The sequence below is a fragment of the Calliopsis andreniformis genome, chromosome 4 (genome assembly GCF_051401765.1).
Source record: "Calliopsis andreniformis isolate RMS-2024a chromosome 4, iyCalAndr_principal, whole genome shotgun sequence".
Classification (NCBI taxonomy): domain Eukaryota; kingdom Metazoa; phylum Arthropoda; class Insecta; order Hymenoptera; family Andrenidae; genus Calliopsis; species Calliopsis andreniformis.
In genome coordinates, this window is record NC_135065.1 from 10,550,799 (window position 1) to 10,570,557 (window position 19,759).

The 19,759-nt window shown below is 34.4% G+C and overlaps 4 protein-coding genes across 10 annotated transcripts; 2 read left to right on the forward strand and 2 right to left on the reverse strand.

Moving 5' to 3' along the window:
• Positions 1 to 409: 409 nt before the first annotated feature.
• Positions 410 to 5,758, reverse strand: Bre1 (E3 ubiquitin-protein ligase Bre1). 2 transcript variants are annotated; one of them, XM_076377005.1, is made up of 15 exons: positions 5,618 to 5,758; positions 5,343 to 5,519; positions 4,761 to 4,947; positions 4,502 to 4,690; positions 4,313 to 4,434; positions 4,005 to 4,241; positions 3,810 to 3,935; positions 3,403 to 3,576; positions 3,071 to 3,328; positions 2,852 to 2,983; positions 2,365 to 2,787; positions 2,152 to 2,265; positions 1,631 to 2,033; positions 1,462 to 1,556; positions 410 to 1,380 (listed from the first exon to the last, which is right to left on the reverse strand). In XM_076377005.1, the coding sequence occupies exons 2-15, from the start codon at positions 5,490 to 5,492 to the stop codon at positions 1,099 to 1,101; spliced, it is 2,892 nt and encodes a 963-aa protein (XP_076233120.1). In that variant the 5' UTR covers positions 5,493 to 5,519; positions 5,618 to 5,758; the 3' UTR covers positions 410 to 1,098. The 2 variants fall into 2 exon arrangements, with proteins under 2 accessions (XP_076233120.1, XP_076233121.1); XM_076377006.1 differs by having other exon boundaries at positions 411 to 1,380; positions 1,631 to 2,015.
• A 551-nt stretch (positions 5,759 to 6,309) lies between these two features.
• Positions 6,310 to 7,965, forward strand: Tektin-c (Tektin C). The gene is made up of 6 exons (XM_076377254.1): positions 6,310 to 6,395; positions 6,499 to 6,789; positions 6,872 to 7,144; positions 7,229 to 7,451; positions 7,513 to 7,731; positions 7,807 to 7,965. Exons 1-6 carry the CDS (start codon positions 6,310 to 6,312, stop codon positions 7,942 to 7,944), a joined length of 1,230 nt encoding a protein of 409 aa, XP_076233369.1. The 3' UTR covers positions 7,945 to 7,965.
• A 696-nt stretch (positions 7,966 to 8,661) lies between these two features.
• LOC143178073 (F-box only protein 21) lies at positions 8,662 to 11,873 on the forward strand. Of its 2 annotated transcripts, none has more exons than XM_076376511.1 (9): positions 8,662 to 9,069; positions 9,440 to 9,712; positions 9,789 to 10,224; positions 10,314 to 10,444; positions 10,556 to 10,706; positions 10,773 to 10,982; positions 11,049 to 11,129; positions 11,208 to 11,424; positions 11,504 to 11,873. In XM_076376511.1, the coding sequence occupies exons 1-9, from the start codon at positions 8,903 to 8,905 to the stop codon at positions 11,683 to 11,685; spliced, it is 1,848 nt and encodes a 615-aa protein (XP_076232626.1). In that variant the 5' UTR covers positions 8,662 to 8,902; the 3' UTR covers positions 11,686 to 11,873. The 2 variants fall into 2 exon arrangements, with proteins under 2 accessions (XP_076232626.1, XP_076232627.1); XM_076376512.1 differs by having other exon boundaries at positions 11,507 to 11,873.
• Positions 11,874 to 12,985: 1,112 nt separating this feature from the next.
• Positions 12,986 to 18,497, reverse strand: LOC143178072 (uncharacterized). 5 transcript variants are annotated; one of them, XM_076376509.1, is made up of 17 exons: positions 18,220 to 18,497; positions 17,883 to 18,148; positions 17,591 to 17,750; positions 17,202 to 17,518; positions 16,922 to 17,131; positions 16,669 to 16,848; positions 16,477 to 16,591; positions 16,226 to 16,413; positions 15,795 to 16,137; positions 15,600 to 15,714; positions 15,071 to 15,125; positions 14,422 to 14,993; positions 14,160 to 14,349; positions 13,891 to 14,066; positions 13,748 to 13,823; positions 13,421 to 13,595; positions 12,986 to 13,298 (listed from the first exon to the last, which is right to left on the reverse strand). In XM_076376509.1, the coding sequence occupies exons 1-16, from the start codon at positions 18,286 to 18,288 to the stop codon at positions 13,559 to 13,561; spliced, it is 3,069 nt and encodes a 1,022-aa protein (XP_076232624.1). In that variant the 5' UTR covers positions 18,289 to 18,497; the 3' UTR covers positions 12,986 to 13,298; positions 13,421 to 13,558. The 5 variants fall into 5 exon arrangements, with proteins under 5 accessions (XP_076232624.1, XP_076232622.1, XP_076232623.1 ...); XM_076376507.1 differs by having other exon boundaries at positions 14,160 to 14,346; positions 17,591 to 17,801; XM_076376508.1 differs by having other exon boundaries at positions 13,748 to 13,820; positions 17,591 to 17,801.
• Positions 18,498 to 19,759: the final 1,262 nt, after the last annotated feature.

The following is a 19,759-nucleotide window of genomic DNA, read 5'->3' on the forward strand; positions in this document are numbered from 1 at the left end:
TATAACTTAACATACATTTGTTAATTCCTATTGAAAATGTGGTGGAAATAATTATCACATAATAATGTGATTTAAAAGGTCTATTTATGCTTTAAAGCATTAATTCATTTGTTAGATCTTTGTTACAAAATATTGCAAAACAATGATCATTGGTATTTTCATCTAATCTTTTTTTTTAATCTACATACATAACTGTTAATACATACTAGAAATATTTTCATATTTCTTCATTGGATAAAAGAACAGAAATGTTTATTAACAAAAGTAGAAAAGGATGAGATAGTATTAAGCAAAGTATAAAAAAACCAGTTTAATTAGAGAAGTAAAGATTTCTAAATTAATTGTTTCCCTACCTTATATATACCACAAATTTTTATTTTAATAAATTAATTATATTTCTAATTCTAATTTTGCTTCTAATACATTAACAGTTCAGTCACTCTGGCAAATGATAAAATAAAGTATTTTTTATGAGACTGGGATCTTCAGATAAGAATCATTCATAATGCAATTTACTGATTTTCAAATAATGTCTTCATTTTTTTATGAAATTACTATAGGTTTTAATTGCATATAGAAGCCCTAAATTCATATTTATAATATATTACAATGCATCCACTAATATGAATTGTTCTTAAAATTCAGGCCTCTTGAACATTCAAGTTTTTCTAATCTTTATGATTAAATTACATTCAAGCTGAATTTCAAGAGTAACTAAAATTCTTATTGTACAACCAACCATTCTTAGTGTTTTACTCATTGTGCTGCCACTAGGACTTTTTTCCAAGCTGTTCTATACGTGAGATTGAAACGTACAAGAATATGTTTGATGTAGTCCCTGCAAAATGTTTTTAAAATGCAATACATTTTTGCATTATTTTCGACAAAGTAATAGTAATTTTTTTACAAACTTTATTTCCTTCAATCATTCTGTTTGCGTGACATATGCAACTGCATTTTCATTCCTATTTTGTTCTACCCATGATCTGGACAATAAATACGAAGTATAAGAAAAATGCACATCCCTAATATTAGGAAGAAATTTACGCAATTGAATTAAGATTTCACACGAATTTCAATCATTCACATTTTCCTTTTTCATGTGGAGAGATACAGACGATGATAATCGTTAGCTCCAAAAGCACAATTGCACTTCGGACACTTCCGCTGCCTTGTTTCATATCGTGTACGTAAGCAATCCCAACAGAACACGTGGAAGCATTTCGTTAAAACCGCATCTTTCCGTTTAACTTTGCAAGAAGGACAAGTAAGAGTCTCCTTGTATTCTCGTAGTTCCTCGGCCATTACTTCATCCAAAGTTTCAGCAAGCTCTATCTTCTTCATTCTCTCAACTTTACGCCTTAGTTGAGCTATCTCCTCCTAAGACAAAGTACAGTCGAAATATATTTAAGATCCAGGATATTTAGAAAGTCTCTAATGCATCTAGTTTGAAGTTTTTACCTGGAGTCTTTTTGTTTTATATGCTTCTGCTTCTAAGGAACTAGTTTTCTCAGCGACTACTTGTTGCGCTTCCTTCATCTGGGAATGATATTTCTCTAAACAGAAAAGAATACATTCAGCAATAGTTTCGCCGAAACAAAATACAATAATTTGTGAGTAAATCTCTTACCAAGATGAAGCTTTAAATCAGCTGCAGACTGAGCGCTCTCTATAGCTTTTCGTTTATGCATTTCCATTGCTTGCTGTCTCAGGGCTAGTTCTTTTTCTACCGTGGCGAGAGAATTTTGTAGAAGACGTTCTTTCTCCTCTAACTTGCGAACCACTACATTAGCAGCTTCTACTTGCGTTGTTAACGTAGAAACTTGTTCCTTCAACACGTCCTTTTCTTCTCTGGCTAATTTATGTAGTTGATTGCTTTTAATTCTTTCCGTCATCAGCTTAAAATTCGCGTCATCCTTCTCGCGTAGTTGCTGTATTAATCTGGAATTTTGTTCTTGCATGTCTTCGAAAGCTTGCCCAGTTACTTCCATTTCGTTTAAAAGAGCTTCTTCTTCCTGCAACCATAAGCAGTTCTGTTCAGCATTATTCTCAGTCCATGGTTTCAAGCAAGGTTCATAATTTAAGTAATGTATATCAGCTGATAAAGAATCGGAGTGTGTATAGTACACACTATCGATGCATTAGCTATACCTGTTTCTGAGAAGCAACTTGACGCTGAAGTGTATATGCTTGTTCCTCCAGTTTCTTAATTTTCAATTGTGCATCCTCGTCTGCTAGTTTCTTTCGTTCCTCACGTTTGCTTTCCTGAGCAAAGTAAGCTTATTATTGGAAATATTAACCTTACAACATGATAAAAATATTACAATATCTTATAACCAAACAGTCTCATAAGCAAACGCGTACTTGGATCTTTTTTATTTGTTGGCGCAGTTCCTCCAACTCGGCTCTCGTTTTTCTTTCAGCAGCCATCAGTTGTACTTTGTCCCTTTGCTCTTTCCCAACACCTTTATACATGTCTAATAACAATTTCATTTCTTTCATTTCGTTTACAGCCTTTTTAAGTTGTGCTTTCAAATCTCTAACAAGCTCTGATTCAGCAACCTTCGTATCTTTAGTACGATGAGCTGGATCACGGTGCTCGGTTTTCACGGCTTCTTTCTTAATATCCTTTTCACGCTTAATATCTTTTTCTTTTTTTAATGTGGGAGAAGTTAAGGTCAAAGAATCTGGAGTACCTTTATTTCCCTCTCCCTCTCCAACTTCAATAGTTTCAACTTCTTCCTCCCCAGACTCTCGTTTTATCGAAACTCCACTTTCTTCCTTTATCTACATTAGCAAAAAAAATTTTTCAATTTTTCTTTACAGAATTTTTTAGAAACACATTTAATACCTGCGCGGATCCTGGAAGAGAATTCGACGCATCCTCTTCTTTTCCACTGCCATCAGAATTGTTACCTTCTTTACTTTCCTGTGACGTTTGTTGACCTAACTTAGCTGTTAATTCTTCAATTTCTTTCTTTAACTATAATAAACCATAAATATCAGCTATAAATATTTCATATTGATTAGTATCATGGTCTTTCCATTATTCATATAATGATATACATACTCTTGGAATTTCTGAAGAAGCTTCCTTATATTTTCGTTTGTAACGATGAACTTCGCCTTTAAGTTGTTGATTATGATTCTGAAGAGATGTTATCAGGTGTCTCATTTCTCTATTGATCGGTCCTGTTTGCTCGTTCGCTGCTAAATTTTGTTCAAATTCGATTCTTAACATTTCATATTCTTTTCGTAGTTGGGCTAAAACGTCTTCTAGTTGTATACATTCCCCACGCAATTTCTTTTGAGCCATTAACTCCTCACTCTGCAAGAATACATTGATAATAATTTTGGTAGAATTAATACAAGCTTCACATTCTTTTCATAAAATACACATACCTCCATCATTTCAATATGACGTAAGTGGGCGTTTTTGCTGGATTGTAATTGTTGGCGAGCATCGTCTAATTGTGTTTTTAATTGCATTGATTCATTGTATAATACAGAAAATTGCGATTGCAAACATTTGTATTCTGTTGTCTCGACAATTACTGATTCTGGAAGTTGTCGTATCTGTAAATATAAAATATACTTCAAAATAAATTGAAAAGTATTAGTTAATAGTACATGCTAACATAGTTCACGACTCACTTTTCGCACGTGAGTATACTATTTGAAAGTAAAGAAGTAAAACACAAGAAACAAGTAAAAACAAGTATAACATGAGTATTTATTGCACATGACATTAATTTACATTCTGTACCGTGCACCTTCAAGACTATGTGTACAAAAACTAAAAAACTCACATCCATCTTCAATTTTTCTACTTCTTTCAATGTATCGCGATGTTGTTGATGCAATTTATCCAATTCTTGTAATCTATTGTTAGCTAATTCCCTTGTTTCTTCTAATTCTCTTTGTAAATCTTCGAGCTGTGCAACATTAAATGCATTAATTCTTTAATTCTTTGTCCTATTAATTGATTAAGTAGAATAGTTTACCTTTGTCTGTGAAACACTAGATGCAACCAAAGTATTCGGCTTATTGCTACCCTTTTCGTCTGTGCCGTGAATTTGTTGAAATGCTTTCAGCTTCTCAATTGCTTCTCCAAGATGGTGCTCTAATTTATCGTTACGTGCTCGCACTTTATTTAATTCATACTGAAGATCGTCCACTTGATTACGAAGCTCTGCAGCAAGCGTGTCCTTTCCTGTTATAGTATCTTGTAGTTCAGACATCTGCAGAATAATGTTTATTGATGAATACGTGATCATGAGTACAACTTATCAAAGTAATGACGTTTCATTACCTTCAATGAAATGGTGTGATATTTTTCATGAAGTTGTATATTTATTGCTTGGAGATTCCTATTTTCCATTTGTATTTCAGCATTTGCTCTGCGCACTACTTCGTCGATATTGGGTGCCTCCTCTAAAATATAATCTCATTAATTTTTATTTCACGCTGTTAGTCTCATAAATGTATTGAATTAAATTACCTCCATCAAATTCTCCTTTGAGGGCAAGAGTAATTTTTTCATTTCTTTGAGAAAGACGATCAAATGCTTGTACAACTTTAGAAACTGCACGTTTGGACACCTGAACGCGATTCGCTAATTTGTCATCTAACTCCTCTTTATCCCAAGAAGACAGTTGCATGAGAAATGATGTTGTAGCTTCACTTTCATCTACAATCATATATAAAAATGTATTCTGTTGTACATATATAATGAATTAATTCAGTCTTTCATTTCTTACTCTTGTTTTCTGATTCATCAGCTGTTTCAGCATCAAATCTTTGAAGTAATACACGTATATCCTCATTTAACTGATTCCAATATCGATTAACAACATTAAGAACTGCATCATCTTGCATTTGTCTCTTTTCTAATTGTTCAATTCGTTGTCTTAATTCTGCCTCAACTCTGTGACGCTGTTCTAATCTCTAAAAATGACAAATAAACAAAGAAAAACATAGATTAAATGATAAAAATCACAATTTCTAATCATCAAACAAATGTTAAAAACATCATAAAACAGTGTTCACAAAAATGTAATACAGTGGTTCATCTGCTATAGTTGAACAGCAAATATCTCTTACATAACAAATTTTTAATACTTTATATTATCAACAAAGATTACAAAAATTAAGGCATAAATCTGCAATAATTAGCATAATTACATACAAATTCATACAGCATATGACCACAAAAAAAAATTTTAAAATCAGTCCCAATGTATATAAACAAACAAACATATAGTTCCAAAATATTATGTACATCTGTTTGCATTAACATATCAGTTTCAGGTAGAAGTTCACGAATATACTCTAGATCTCACCTGGGCTAGCTTTTTATTTTGGAACTGTAGAACTTTCATATCCATTTCTTCGAGGGTCGATATAGGTCCGATCAAAATCGGCTCGAATTGAACTTTTTTAATGGGCGGCTGGGAACCCGAGTCCCCGCTATCCGCAGGTCGTTTTGACATTTTGCCGTTGTACCTGTGCGACTCTTTCTAAAACAAATCGAATAAGAGCTGTCCATAGAGAATACTTAATGATTTAGCTTTTGGAGCGTACAAAAGTTGTTATTGATCAAGGGGAGAATCCATACCTCTAACGTGTATCTATACCTCCAGCGATCCTCTCCACGAATACCTTACCGTCTCTATATTACTGTCATCTTTAGACGCCTGAAACCTGTCGAAAAGGGCGCACTTTCGACAGATCTTTACATTTTATCGAACACGGTCGACAAAAAGTATATGCTCGTAACGGAAGCCGCCATTGTGTCACGGCGTTGCATACGCGGCAAATCAAAAAATAAGGTGAAAACATCGACGTTCACCCATGGTTAGAAAAATCGAGGAAGATAGGAGAGTCGACTGGATCTTGCGTTTCTCTTTGAAGCTGCGACTTTACGTCCTGAGCCAGTCGATAGAGGGCTATAGAATACATTAATCGAGATATCGAGATCTTAAATTTGTTTCCAATCTTTAAGTTTATCAAATATTCACGTACTTGATTATTGATTAATCAATCAATAACTTCTTCGAGCTATTTGATGGTACTTGTAATTAATCTAATATCATGTATTTAAATAAGAGATATGATTAATTTTCAAGAGGAGGTGATTTGCAATGAATTAAATTCGAAATTAGACACCGTTGTCATAGAAACCAACTTCCTGTCAAATCATTCGCACATATAGATCAAACCCGCAATCTCGGTGTTTTAAAAGAACACTGGTCGTTCGAACGATCAGGGAAGCTTTTCAAAATTAGAGAAAGGAGAGAGGAATAAAAAATGGAACAAAATCCAGCGTACGTTTTGATTCCTCCGCCTCCATTGAAGTTCTCTCTGGGTCAGTGGCAGCTGAATAATCGGCACAGGTATAAAATAATACATCTAAAAGAAATTTCTTCTTTATCACTGAATTAGTCAATAAAAAAAAGAACACACTAACGTTTAAGTCTTCGATTTCGATCGAATCAGGTACCGATGTTCCGAAGCGCAGCAAGAGTTAGCGGAGCGGATTTTGACCGAGTCGCAACGCATTTGCGAATTGAGTACCGAGAAAGTACGAACTAATAAAGAGGAAACAGATCATAGGCTAAAAGAGAAGATCGAGGATATTGACTTTCGGAAAAAGGAACTTTTGCGTATAAGAAAGGAAGTCCTCCTCGAGAGCGATGCCTTATTGATATACAAGGAGCGAATTATGGATGCTCTGGCATCGGTGAGGCGGAACGCTCTTGTTATTTGTGAGAAATGCCTCATTTTTAGGTGAACATGATCTTGAGACTTTTGTTAATCCCCTGAGGAAGGTTTAGATTCATACTAATTGTTAGCCGATGTTCTGTTTCAGAGAACATCGGCTCGGAATCGATCTGGTCCGCGATAACGTTGAGGAAGAATTGCTGAAAGAATGCGACGTGATCAAAGGGGCTGAAAGTTTGCTGGTACGAACTTTGGAGCAAACTCAGGAACAGATACGTCGACTCAAGGCGACACTGTATTACATGGACCACGATCTCGAGGATAAAGAGAATAACTTGCGCATTGACAAACATAATTTAACGCTAAAGGAAACTAATTTAAATCTGAGCATTTACCATGGCACCTCGCGGCTCGACCCATCGTGTGTACTCAGCTCTATTAACATTTCAGTACTTTTTACTGTTGTAAATTTTCTACTACTTAAAATTTACGTTTATTAATTAAGAACTATAGAATTGAACGAATGGGAACTGCAAACTGATAACAATATTGTCGCCGCTTCAAAAGAGGTAAATAGTGCAAGACCTCTGCGTTGTTACATCGATAGAATAATTAGCCAGGCGATTAATGACTTGAGGGATCAGAAAAATGCAACTGATGAGGCTTTCAGACAGCGTATTGAAGAGACGAAAGAAGCGAAAATGAAATTGGAACTCCAGCACTCTGAGGTACTTCGCCAGGTGAATTGAAAAAAATGGTTTGATATTATATTTTATGGTTTTTGTGTAGGTAATGAGACAGGCGGCTGAGATGACGAAAAATATCACTGAGATAGAAAAATCGATCGCGGAAAAGGAACGTTATTTAGCTTTGGCTCATACGAGACTCGGTAATCGTTGCCAAAGACCTGGCTTAGAACTTACTCGAGATTTAGTAGAAATTCAACTCGTGAAGGAAGTATATGACCTCCGCGAGGTCGTGACGACTTTACAGGACACTATGTTTGAGGTTTGCATCGCAGTTTGCAACGTACATTTGCGTCAGCTAGTCGACAGTGGTTATATTATTTATTAACTTTTTCAGGCTCAAGCGTCATTGCGTTATTTATTGAAAACGCAAATTCAAATTGAAGAAGATATTAATGTTAAAACAAATACATTAAAAATCGACGAGGTCGATTGTATGACTCTTCGTCAAAGCATGGATTATCATGCGTATTAAATCTGTTTGGGAATATTGCTTTTATATTGCTATAACTGCATTCTGCTTTAAATAATATTATTTATAAAAAGCACCACGAATATTGATATTAAAATTTTGTAAAACTATTAAAAAAAGACCTCTCCCGATACTACTGTAACAATTTCAAATATAGCAGGTGGATGCACAGCTGTTTGTAGCCCTCTAGTGACTTATTAGAAAAACATTTTTATTATGACACTTGCTCATTCTATCTCATTAACAAGCAGTTTATGGATGAGTGTTACCGCAATAGAGTTATCATTGGAAGTTCAGAATGTTATTAAAGCGGAGTTTACATTGGACAACTTTTGTTGGCTACGGGTTTTTTTTGTCATTCTAGATGGTATGATTTCTTCATCTCTTCTTTTCTTCATCTCTTCATTTCTTCTTTCCTTCATCTCTTCATTTCTTCACCCCTTCATTTCTTCTTTTTTCTTCATCTCTTCTTTTCTCCATCTTCTCTTCTTCATCTCTTCTTTTCTCCGTCTTCTTTTCTTCATCTCTTCTTTTCTCATCTCTTCTTTTCTTCATCTCCTTTTTCTTCATCTCTTCTTTTCTTCATGTCTTCATTTCATCATCTCTTCTTTTCTTCATCTCTTCATTTCATCATCTCTTCATTTTCTCACATTAAATTCTCACAATTGATTTCTTCGGTTGGCTAGTGTAAACGGCGCTTAATGTATAACACCGCTCTTATTGGCTAGAGTAGCGCGTTCGCAAAATAATTATACAGATCGATACACTATCATTGCAACGATGCAAATGCTGTACGGGAGTAGTGGTGTAATCGTGTTTTCCCTGCCCCTTGCCGCGTCACCCGTTTTGAAAGGCGTCAACTTCTGAGCTACTCGACAGTAGCCGCTGACGTTAGGGCGATTACCCTTCATGTATCCTTCGTCTTCGATCAAACTGCACGGTCCAAATTGATTTTCGGGAAATGGCAAGTGACACAGTTGTTTCGTTGCCAGAAGAAGTAATCGTGTACATTCTGGAGGACAGTCGACTCGGTTTCTGGGATGTGAATAATTTCGGTTCAACGTGCAAGCATTTATACAAAATTGTCAGAGACAGTAACAAACTTTGGAGGACTAAGTTATATCAAAGGTACATTTGTTCTGCATTGAAAACGTCAACGTGTAATTAGGAAAACGAACGTTTTACGCGTCGGTGATCTTCGGTGTACTTTTTATCTCGTCTGTTCCTGCGGTTCCAAGTAATCGTTTATTTAAACAAGTCGTTTCTTTTTTCTCTTGTGTAATTAACCCAATTTGATACGAAACGTAGATTAATATACTAGTTCGTGAAATAAAATACCGCTTTGTGGGTTTTGTATACCTATATTCTCGTATCATGTTTCTTGGTAGAGGTCTTAATTACTACACGTTTCTACTGTGATGTTTTTAAAGTTAGTTTTGAATGTTTAAATGAGAGAATTGTTTGCAAGGGAATGAAATATTTCAAATATTTTTAATAGATGGCCACGTCTGAAAGAAGCATATCAAAGGATCAATGAATCAGACAGTTACATGTTAAATTGGAAGGAAGAAGTAAAGGCTAGTATAAATAGCAGAAGAAAATTATTATATCATTTAACATTAATGTCTAGGAAACATTTTGAGAAGGAGGAGTTATCAAATTCAGAGTTCAAAGAGTTTGATCCATTATTTCGTCCAGAAGAAGGTGCTCATCCATTAGCTTATTACTTTCTTGTGGATGAGCTTATTAGTTTAATAGAACGTCCTGCTATGTGAGTATAATTGTTTTAAGTATAGTGTTAAAAAATTATTTTGTGGAGTACTAATTGATAATTTCATTTCTTTTAGAGTTAGTAATTTAACCCACAGATATTATGCTGTTAAAATTGTTCGATATTTGAAGCAATGTCATTTAAGGAATGAATGGCAAAAGTTTATATCTTTACCTCAGGAGAAACAAACCTTAGAATATGGTGCAACTATAGTAGCACAATGGAGCCAGCCAGAAAGACATATACTATACTCATATATATCATCACTACTAGATAGTATTGCAGATCAGACTAAAGAATTACTTAGGGAATACTATCCTAGGCATTCAATATTTTCTACTCCAGAAGATAAATTTATTTTCTGGAAGAATAACATCATTGATGACAATCAATGGAGTGTTTTAGAAACAAGACAAATAACTGATACACTCTGTAAAGTATTATTTGAAAGATTAGGATTTTATGGAAATAGTGAAATGTATTATTCATCTGAAAATTCATTCATAGATCAAGTAAGTTACATATTACATACTAAATGCCAGAGAATAATTCATTGATTTTTTTATACGATTCATTACATACATGATTTTTCTTTGCACAGGTTTTAGAACAAAAAAGTGGGAATCCTATAACATTAGCAATAATATTTGAAAGTGTTGCCCGCAGACTAGGTATACGTTGTGAACCTATGAGCTTTCCATCCCATTTTTTATTAAGGTGGAAAGAAACATAGTAAGTTGCTATATAGTATAGGTATGAGTGCTTATAGGTGCACATATTTAACAATTAGCAGTTTAAAGACTTTTTCAATAGCAATTTATGTATAAGTTCTATTTATTTCAGTGGTCCAGAATCTGAAGATGGAGAAAATTTTTATATTGATGTTTTCAATGGTGGTCAGTTTCTAACTAAGACAAATTGCCTTAGAATTGCTGGGCTGCCAAAATGTCAGATAGAAATGTATGACAATTATAAACCAGCAACTGCTGTAGAGGTTTGTTACTATTTCTAATTAAGGATAGCTATTTTATATCTGTCTTACTTTGCAACTTGCTTATAGGCAGTAACAAAATTGGCAAATAATTTAGAAGTAGCTGCTAGACAACATACTCACTTAGACAGCAGGTGTACAAGGGTGCTTTCTGCTCTTCAACTTCAACTTATGATACAACCTAACGACATAAATACTGTTTCACGATTGGGACGCCTATATCGTAAACTACACATGAATTTAATAGATTTAGTAAAAGTATTAGAAAATATGGAAAAGGTATTTTATACTTTTAAAGTATTATATAAGTCAAATGACAAAAATCATATCATACAAATCTTGTAGGACTTGGATGATGTACTGAGAAGACAAGCTAATCTTTTGTCACGAACGTTTCAATTGCGGCTACAAATTTCAATTTTGGAGGTAAAAATGATAATGCTATTAAAGTTTCTGTATGACTGAATTGCTTTATGTTATAATGATAATTCTATACATCCTCAGAAGGAAATAAAACCACAAATGAGAAGGATACCAAGTGTAAAATACGCGATAGGATTAATAATGATACACAGATTACATGGATATCTGTGTGTAATAACAGGCTGGCAATTATGCTCGGCGTTATCTCAGAATGGGGACGATGACCTAGAAGAAAATTTGGATCAACCATTTTATTATGTATTCGAGAATAATGGATCATTCCATCAGGTAATTCAAGGTAATACTGGTTTCAATTTTTGCGGTTATTCATTTTATAAAAGAAGCAAAACGTTTTAAAATAACAAACTTTTTATTAGAAGATCTATTGTTGGCTCCAAATCCAAAGTGGATAAACAATTACACGATCGGTAGATATTTTTACGCGTTCACTGGTACTCATTATGTACCAAACGAAGAAGCAGCCAGCCAATATCCAGAAGACGAAGCAGTTCGGAATGAATTGATTAATCAAGCTTTCCCCAATCGGAGTACAAAGTAATGTTCATAAAACAATAGTTTTTTTTTGTATTATCTATTTCATGCTTAATGTTAAGGGCGTGTAGCAATGTAAAATCAAGCCGATTTTAGTTTACTTATTGATTTCACAATTGCTACTTATTATTCTCTTGCAGTCTTTGCGAGAGTTAATTAAAAAGATCAAGTTCTGTAGTCACAAATGGATTATATTTACATACGACTTAGTTACACTCTTTTTTATATTGAATAGCAATCGCGACATACAGTACACATTATCTATCAGGTGGTAATTGTACAGTGCTTTCTATAGTGCTTAATAGTTTCGTGCTGCACCTTACAGCTATTTTATTCGAGTTACCGCCCTCTCTTGAACAAATGCGCTTAACAAATGGTAACATATACATGAATTGCTCAATGTAATACATTCATGTTATGTTTTATTGTTGTATATTATGAACTTCACGAATTTTGACCAGCAAGGATTGTTCTCTTCTATCTAGTAGACTTTCTGTCTTTCAACGAATCTGAATGGCCAATATTCGCGAATTCTAATGTAAATTTCTGGTTTACCATGTATATATGTATATATAGACGATTGTCTGTGTATATACGCGCACACATGTGCGCACTTTCTCGGTTTGTTTTGACTAATGCTATATATAGTAAAAATTTCTTGTATAAAATAGTGTTTAATTATCTTATTTTCGATATTTCTTCGCATCGTTTGAAAATACAAATTAATTTAATAATGAGATTGTCAAGGGATTGTCAGAGCTATTTTTTTATTACTGTAATATAATAATAAAAAAACAAAGTGCCCGTTATACTGCATAGTACAGGTATTTCGTTTAATAGATTGTATTATTTTTATAGAAGAAGACAAAAAGAATTAATAAATGCTGTTTTTTGTATTTCTCATGTTTTATAAAGCTTGACCTATTGTAAATAAGAACAAGTGTAAATTATTGTATTAATTGAAAGTTGTATGTACGAATAGGTCAATGAACGAAATTTATATGATAATAGATTTTGTACAGTTTATCTTATAGCGTTAAGATATCAAAAGTTATACTTATGAACTGTAACATCAAAAAAGTTCGTACTACATTTTATAAATAATGTTAATTATTCAGAAACGTGGAATATCTTCTGACTTTTAATTCGTTCATTGATATGTGATATAGATCTATATGAATATGCTTATTACTTATAAACGAAGTGAGAAGGTAGTTGACATTTCTGTAAGTTTATTATGATCATAAGTATCATGTAATAAATGTTTACTGTTGAACGCCCGACAGTAGACACGTTTGAAATGATAAAAAATTTATTTATTAGAACACTTTATTTTATTGCATTGTCATGGGTTGTGTTTAACTTACACACAATCACATAAAAAATAGTACTAAATTTGTTTTTCTTTTTAATACTTATAATACCACAACCATTTAAGAACAAATAAAAGTAAAATGTGTCACATACTTAATCGGCAATATATTAATGATCACATCTAAAGAAGCTGGAATTTGTCTAAATATATAACACACGCGAATAATAAATAATGATAAATAATGTAAATTGCGCTACTCACTATGGAATGATATTAAGTCATTTTTTTTATACATGCTCCTCAAGCTGGAAGAACGAATCAGTTCGTGTTACTTAGTATTCAACACACTAATCTCCTATACAGAGTTTTTTATATCATGTAAATAGTGTAAACTACTACTATAAAACAATTTCCTTATCACACTTACCATGTTAATACGTCCAAAAATCAGATCTCTGGATCTTAGCGTTTTTAAAACTTTTCTATCGTTTCTAATAACAATTATTGATGCTCAGATAAAGAAAAATCACAGTATAGTTGTAACAATAGGTATGACGGCTGTAATTCAAGGAGAACTCGGAGAATTACTTTCTTCTAACGACCTGTGTAGTGAAAATATTTTAATTCTGTGTTCACAAGTATTCCGCACTTTGCAATTTTGTAATATTAAACATTATCAAGCATATTTTAATTATAATTATTAAATGCATATCCGAATTACTGAACAATGTTGAATGCTTTAAGTACTACTCACTTTTCAGTAGTAGATTTATTGGCAGTATCGTTGGCAGTTACTTGTACAGTACTTTCTAAAACACTCTGCTGACCTACTTAAAAGAATATGATTTCAGTAATTTTGTATTCTATGAATTTGGTATTACAAATAATTGTAGTTACTGTGTGTATGTTGATACAACATCGGAGACCAGCTATAATTATTAGGACTCGGTATAGCGTCTGTTATTCCATTGCTCGTAGACGATGATCCATTGTCATATCCTAATGAAAGCGTAGTAGATTTGATATTGGCAGTGGCACACCCATTACTTTTCCCCTCTGATGAAATGCTTTTCCTGGAAATTATATTCTCAGAAGTATGTTCTAGACACAGACACTAAATTGAGGTCTTTTTCGTTTCTAAAAAATAGTTTCAAAAAGATCCATACCTTAATTTACTAAAACAAGTGGCAGTGTCGTTCTTAGATATTGGAAGCAGTCGAATAGCCTCTAGTAATAATTCAAATTCAGATGTCTTACTGTTATCATTGCTCATTACGCTAACGTTGGCAGATGATGACGGTGATGATTGTCGTCGTAAAAGGTGCTTGGATACAGTTTTGTTACTATCCAATACTACTAAAAATGTATAGATATCATATTGCACGATTAAATATAGTAAATTACGAACATAGAACTGATTTCAATTACCATTTGGTACTATTAAGTCCGACCTGGACGTTTCTAACTCATGATTCACTTTGTTGGCCACAGAAATCTTTGGAAAATCCTTTTCACAGTCTATCGAGTTTGAACGAGATGACTCAGATCTCGTCTGACTACCGCAAGCTATCAAACCTGGGATTCCCTGTTGGCTTGCGCAAGCCTTCAAACCGGAAATCCCTTGTTGAGTTCCGCAGGCCTTCAAACTGGGAATCCCTTGTTGACTTCCGCAGGCCTTCAAACCAGAAATCTCTTGCTGGCAGATACTAGGCAATTGACCCAGTTTCGATCTGCCGCTACCAAATTGTTCATTACGCGCTGCGTCAAGTTCATGATGCTTGTGTGAAAATGCAGACGAATTATGAGTTGGCAGTGTCCCGTTGCAATGCAAAGGGCTAGATGTATGATGTGGCAGGCTTGTTAATGAGGTTCTAGAATCACAGTTATCATCTACGTGTTGATTGAAGCACAGAGATGTCCAGGCAGACTTTCTGTCCATTATTTCGAATAGATGCAACACTTCAACCTGAGCTTCCTCTAAGCTTATATCCATTTGCCATCTACAGCGATATATAAGGTAATACAGATAATGTTACACAACATTTGAGACTCAAAATTTATTAAACGAAAGAAATACCTGCAACTATCACTAGTACTATCTCGGTTTCTCTGTTCTTCTACGTCGTTCTCTCCTGTAAAAGTCATAGGTATTAATAAAATGTATACCTACACCACTGAAACAAATATTTTAATACGAATAATATAACGCGCTTTGATTTTAAGTATTTCCGATTTAATAAAATTGGCGATTGGAATTTTTCGATTGAAATGCCTGCAAATCTTTCTGTATATGTATGTACAGACATATTTATATTTCGCTACAAAACCAAATATAGGACAGTGATTGATTCAGGGTAGGAAAGACAGAGAATTTCTCATGAAATAGCTTGGAAGTGATCGGGAGATTGGGAGGTGGGATCCTCTTTCATGAAATCTTCATCTAGCTTCTCATTCGTGGGTTTTTCACTTTCAACACCTTTATGTAATTTTTCCTCTCGTTGCCTATACCTTTGCACATCTATAGAACCTCTGTTTGAACTGACACCTAATTCATTAACATAACATTGTTCACTTCTAAACCATGAATCGGAGATTTTAGCCCATACCTGACATAGTTTCATCATCCACGTCATTCTCATCGTTGGAATTATCGTCTAGAAGTGTTAAATGTGGCTCAATGTGTTCACATTCATCCAAATATATATCGTGCTCACTGCACTCCTAAAAGTATCGATTTAAATTACACTCAGCCTAAATAATCGCAAGTTAATTCAAGTTAGATCACGATATATATGTCTTACTCCGCTTTCACTGCTGCTGCTATTAGATAGAGGATTCAGTGGTTGCTGATTAAGTACCGTCGGCGAAGAAAATGATGGTGATGGTGAATGAGCGCCCGTGGCATGACAATCTCCTGCGGGGCCATCGTTTGTACTATGTAGATTGGACGATTCAGGTTCAATAACATTCAAGTTATTCATTCTATGTTGTTTCAAACTCGTTTTCGACGAGATGGAAGACAGCGTCGAAGAAGATCCAAGGGGGCGTATGTTAGAAAGTTCTCCTAACTCACACTTGGACATTAATTGATCTCTTGAGATGGTACCACTTGTACCTCCATTAGGCAGCACATTCTGCAGCGATCTATTGCAAAAGAAGATGTATTAAAATATATTACTTCTCATTTGTGCATAGTACGAAATATTAGCGTCGAGAAAGAGGTATGATGCACCTTGCAGACGTGCCATTTGGATATGTTTCGTTCGAACGAGTAGAAGTGGAATTGAGCGACGGATCTCCAGCAGCTTGCGACTGTATTATAGTCAAAGGTGTTACATTCGACGTTGGTTCACATAACGTTGTTCCGCTAGGTACTCTGGTTGCTGCCATGGCATTTCGTGATATTTCTATCGCCAAACGCTGCGAAGAATCATCTTAGTTACAGGTAAACATGTGATCAGGAATTTTTAATTTAGACATTACCTCTTTCAATTCGTTGATCTGAGTAGCATACTGATTTTGTACTGTAACTAGTTGACTAATATACCATTGTTGATCTCTACAACGCTGATAGAACGTCGGCGGCCGTACCTGAAATCTGTTACCCATTTTCATATAACAACTTAAACAGAAATGTAAGGAACTGTAGTTGAATATCAGAAGCATTAAATGTACCGCAATATAAGAGTATCCAGTTCTGTGTTCAAGTATCCTTCGGTTGCGAGTAAATCTAGTCTAAAGAATCTATTGTAGCCCCAGCATTCACCAATTTCAAAGTCAGAAGCGAATTCCCGAACGATATTTTTACTCGTATCATGAGATCCTTGGTGAATCATCTCTACTCTATACTCGTATCTGCAAAAGAAAGAAAAAAGTATGAAATCGTAGCATTTTCATCAATCAGGATAGTGTCATTCATTGTACGAACTTCGATGTTTCAGGTAGACCAGCGCTCAATTCTAAAAAAACGGAGAGATAGTTTCCCCGAACAACTCCGTTACCATCGGGATATACTTTTAATCTCCAGCACAACCCATTCACATGCAAGGGTGCAGAGTAAACTGGATCTGCTTTTAATTGCAACTGAGTAAAGTTTTGCATTGCAAAAGTAGCGCTATCGTATCCTGGTACAATTTCACTGTAATAATAAATAAACGCTTATTTTTTTATTGTATTTAATATTGTATTATATGTGGCAGTAGCTTTACCTATGGAAATCTGCGGGAACAGGTGCAGTTACAAATCTCCACATTGGTTTTTTTTGCATGTGATGTATTATTACTGAAAGATCAGGGCTCTTGCCAATGAGTTCAGAACGAGTACAAGTATTCAGCTGGTATTCCACTTCTTGCAACATAGTTTCCAGGTGTTCTGTTTCCAAAGTCAATGAATTTTTTTGACCCATCAATGTTAATAATTTGGCTTTCAATTGTGAGTCTAAACGAGCTATCATTAATTCTACTGCATTTCTGATCTCCCTAACTCTTTCATCTTTTGCTGCTCTCACTGATTCAACATTACGCTCCTGGAGGATAATCAAAAATGAAAAATATTGACTATAAAATACTAAACTGTTTTATATAAAGCTCCCACACACCACTTCCTGAACAAGGCTTATGAACTCCATCAATCTTCTCTTCAGTTGTCCTACTCCTGCCTTTATCTGTGTAACATGTTGTTCATAAACCTCTTCCAATGGTTTGAATGTGTGACCAGAGTGAGTACCACCCCACAAAGCACATTGATGACATATACATCTGCGACAAGTACAACAATACACAGACAACTTCTCATGATGCACAGTACACCTGTTAAGGAGACCCAAACATTCATTTAAGAACAGTTAACATAACAAAAAACATAAGTATACAGAGTTACAAATAGAGTACCTGTCCCTATCAGACTCATCATGCCTAGAATTAGATGCACCAACAGCTTGTAGAGTATCAAGCTGTTGTGTCACTTCTTCCACCCATCTGCAGTTTACCAATTCGTGTAAATGCAAGGAAGCCCGACAATGAGGACACTGGGAACGTTGCTCTGTGAGCCATCGCCTGATACAGGTATAGCAACATAATTTACTGCAATGAGGACACAGGTGTGCGTCCGTCAATTTTTCCATACAAATGAAACATCGAAAAACTTCTGCCAGTGCCTAAACCAAACATAATGATTTACAGTAGGAAATGGTTTAGAAGGAAAATATAAGATCGTGAATATACGAACCTCGACACTGTGATCATCCGAGGTTTTTGAATTAATAGACGTCTCTCTATTAGCCATCCTATTTAACATGTATTTATAAAAGATTAATCAAATGTTATTGATCGCTAGATGTATCGCCAGCTCTCAAAGCCGTATGAACGTCCGACATTTCATTTCGTCCGGTTTATTAAACTATATAATTGATTTGACCATACGTTATTTTCGAAACGTCTTCATTATTAACAGGTGTTCCTTATCAATTATTTAGGGTATACACGAAGTGCTTTTTTCAGGTACTCTTAAAAATTTGTAGGATAGATGAATTCGATATTGTTATGAGATGTTCACCACGAAGTCTGTAATTCTATGGTAAGCAGTGCTGGAAACATCTGATTCCGTTAGAACATTTATTTTGAAATTAGTTTTGGAAATATGATGAATGCCTGTTAGCAAATTAGCTTGCATATTTTATTGAAAAAGTTTAACAAAATGGAAAATCTAAGATATGTAAAAGAACGCTAAATTCCTCGTTTGATAGAGAGTGCTTCATGACTCAATGTTCTTTTTTGTTTTCAAAAATAAATTGTCCTTGAAGAGGAATTATCGTATTTTTAAGAAAATTCTTGCAGGTAAGGTGACAAAGTATTCAGAAGTCAGAAAAAATCTACTTATATTATTTATTGCAAATAATAAAAATGATGTTTAAAATCAGAGCAAGGGAATATGGACATGGTGTAATTTTATAATTGATAATATATCGATGTATATATATTTTTATTTTACACAAATAGCAAATCTTGCCTTCAATATTTTGTAAAATCATTTTCAGAAATTCTTCAAACTTTTTCATATGTATCGAATCTATTCTTATTGATTCCGAAACAGAATTCATAGTAAAGTGAGTACGACACCCCTTACTCCTAGGTATTGTATGTTAGTAAATTATTATTAGAATAAATTGCTACATTCTAATTAGAAAATTTCAGGACAAATTATATAGCATATTTTCATTGATGAAGTATAGAGTAGACCTGTCACTTGATGTATTTTTTTCATTCCCCACCAGAGAACTAGCTAGCCCTTTTTTTATTTTGTGTGTCAATCCCTACATTACCGATTTAGTCTAAATTAGTTGTTCAACACTACGCAACACTACCCAACACTACTATCAACACTATCCAATACTATATCCAACACTATCCAACACTATCCAACACTACTCAACACTACTCAACACTACTCAACACTACTCAACACTACTCAACATTATCCAACGATACTTTCACACTATCCAACACTACTCAACACTACTCAACTGTAGTCATCAATGCCTAACGCATCACCACATCACTTCACTCAACTTCATACCTCTTCACTCTTCTTTACACAACTTCTCCTTACAAGACTCTACACGACTCTACACCACTACACACGACTCTATACCACTCCACACCGCTTCACATCACTCCACACAACTCTACGACACATTAAACCAACTCATACCATTCTACATCACACCACACTTTTCACATACTCTATTTTATTCAATACTTCAAGTTGC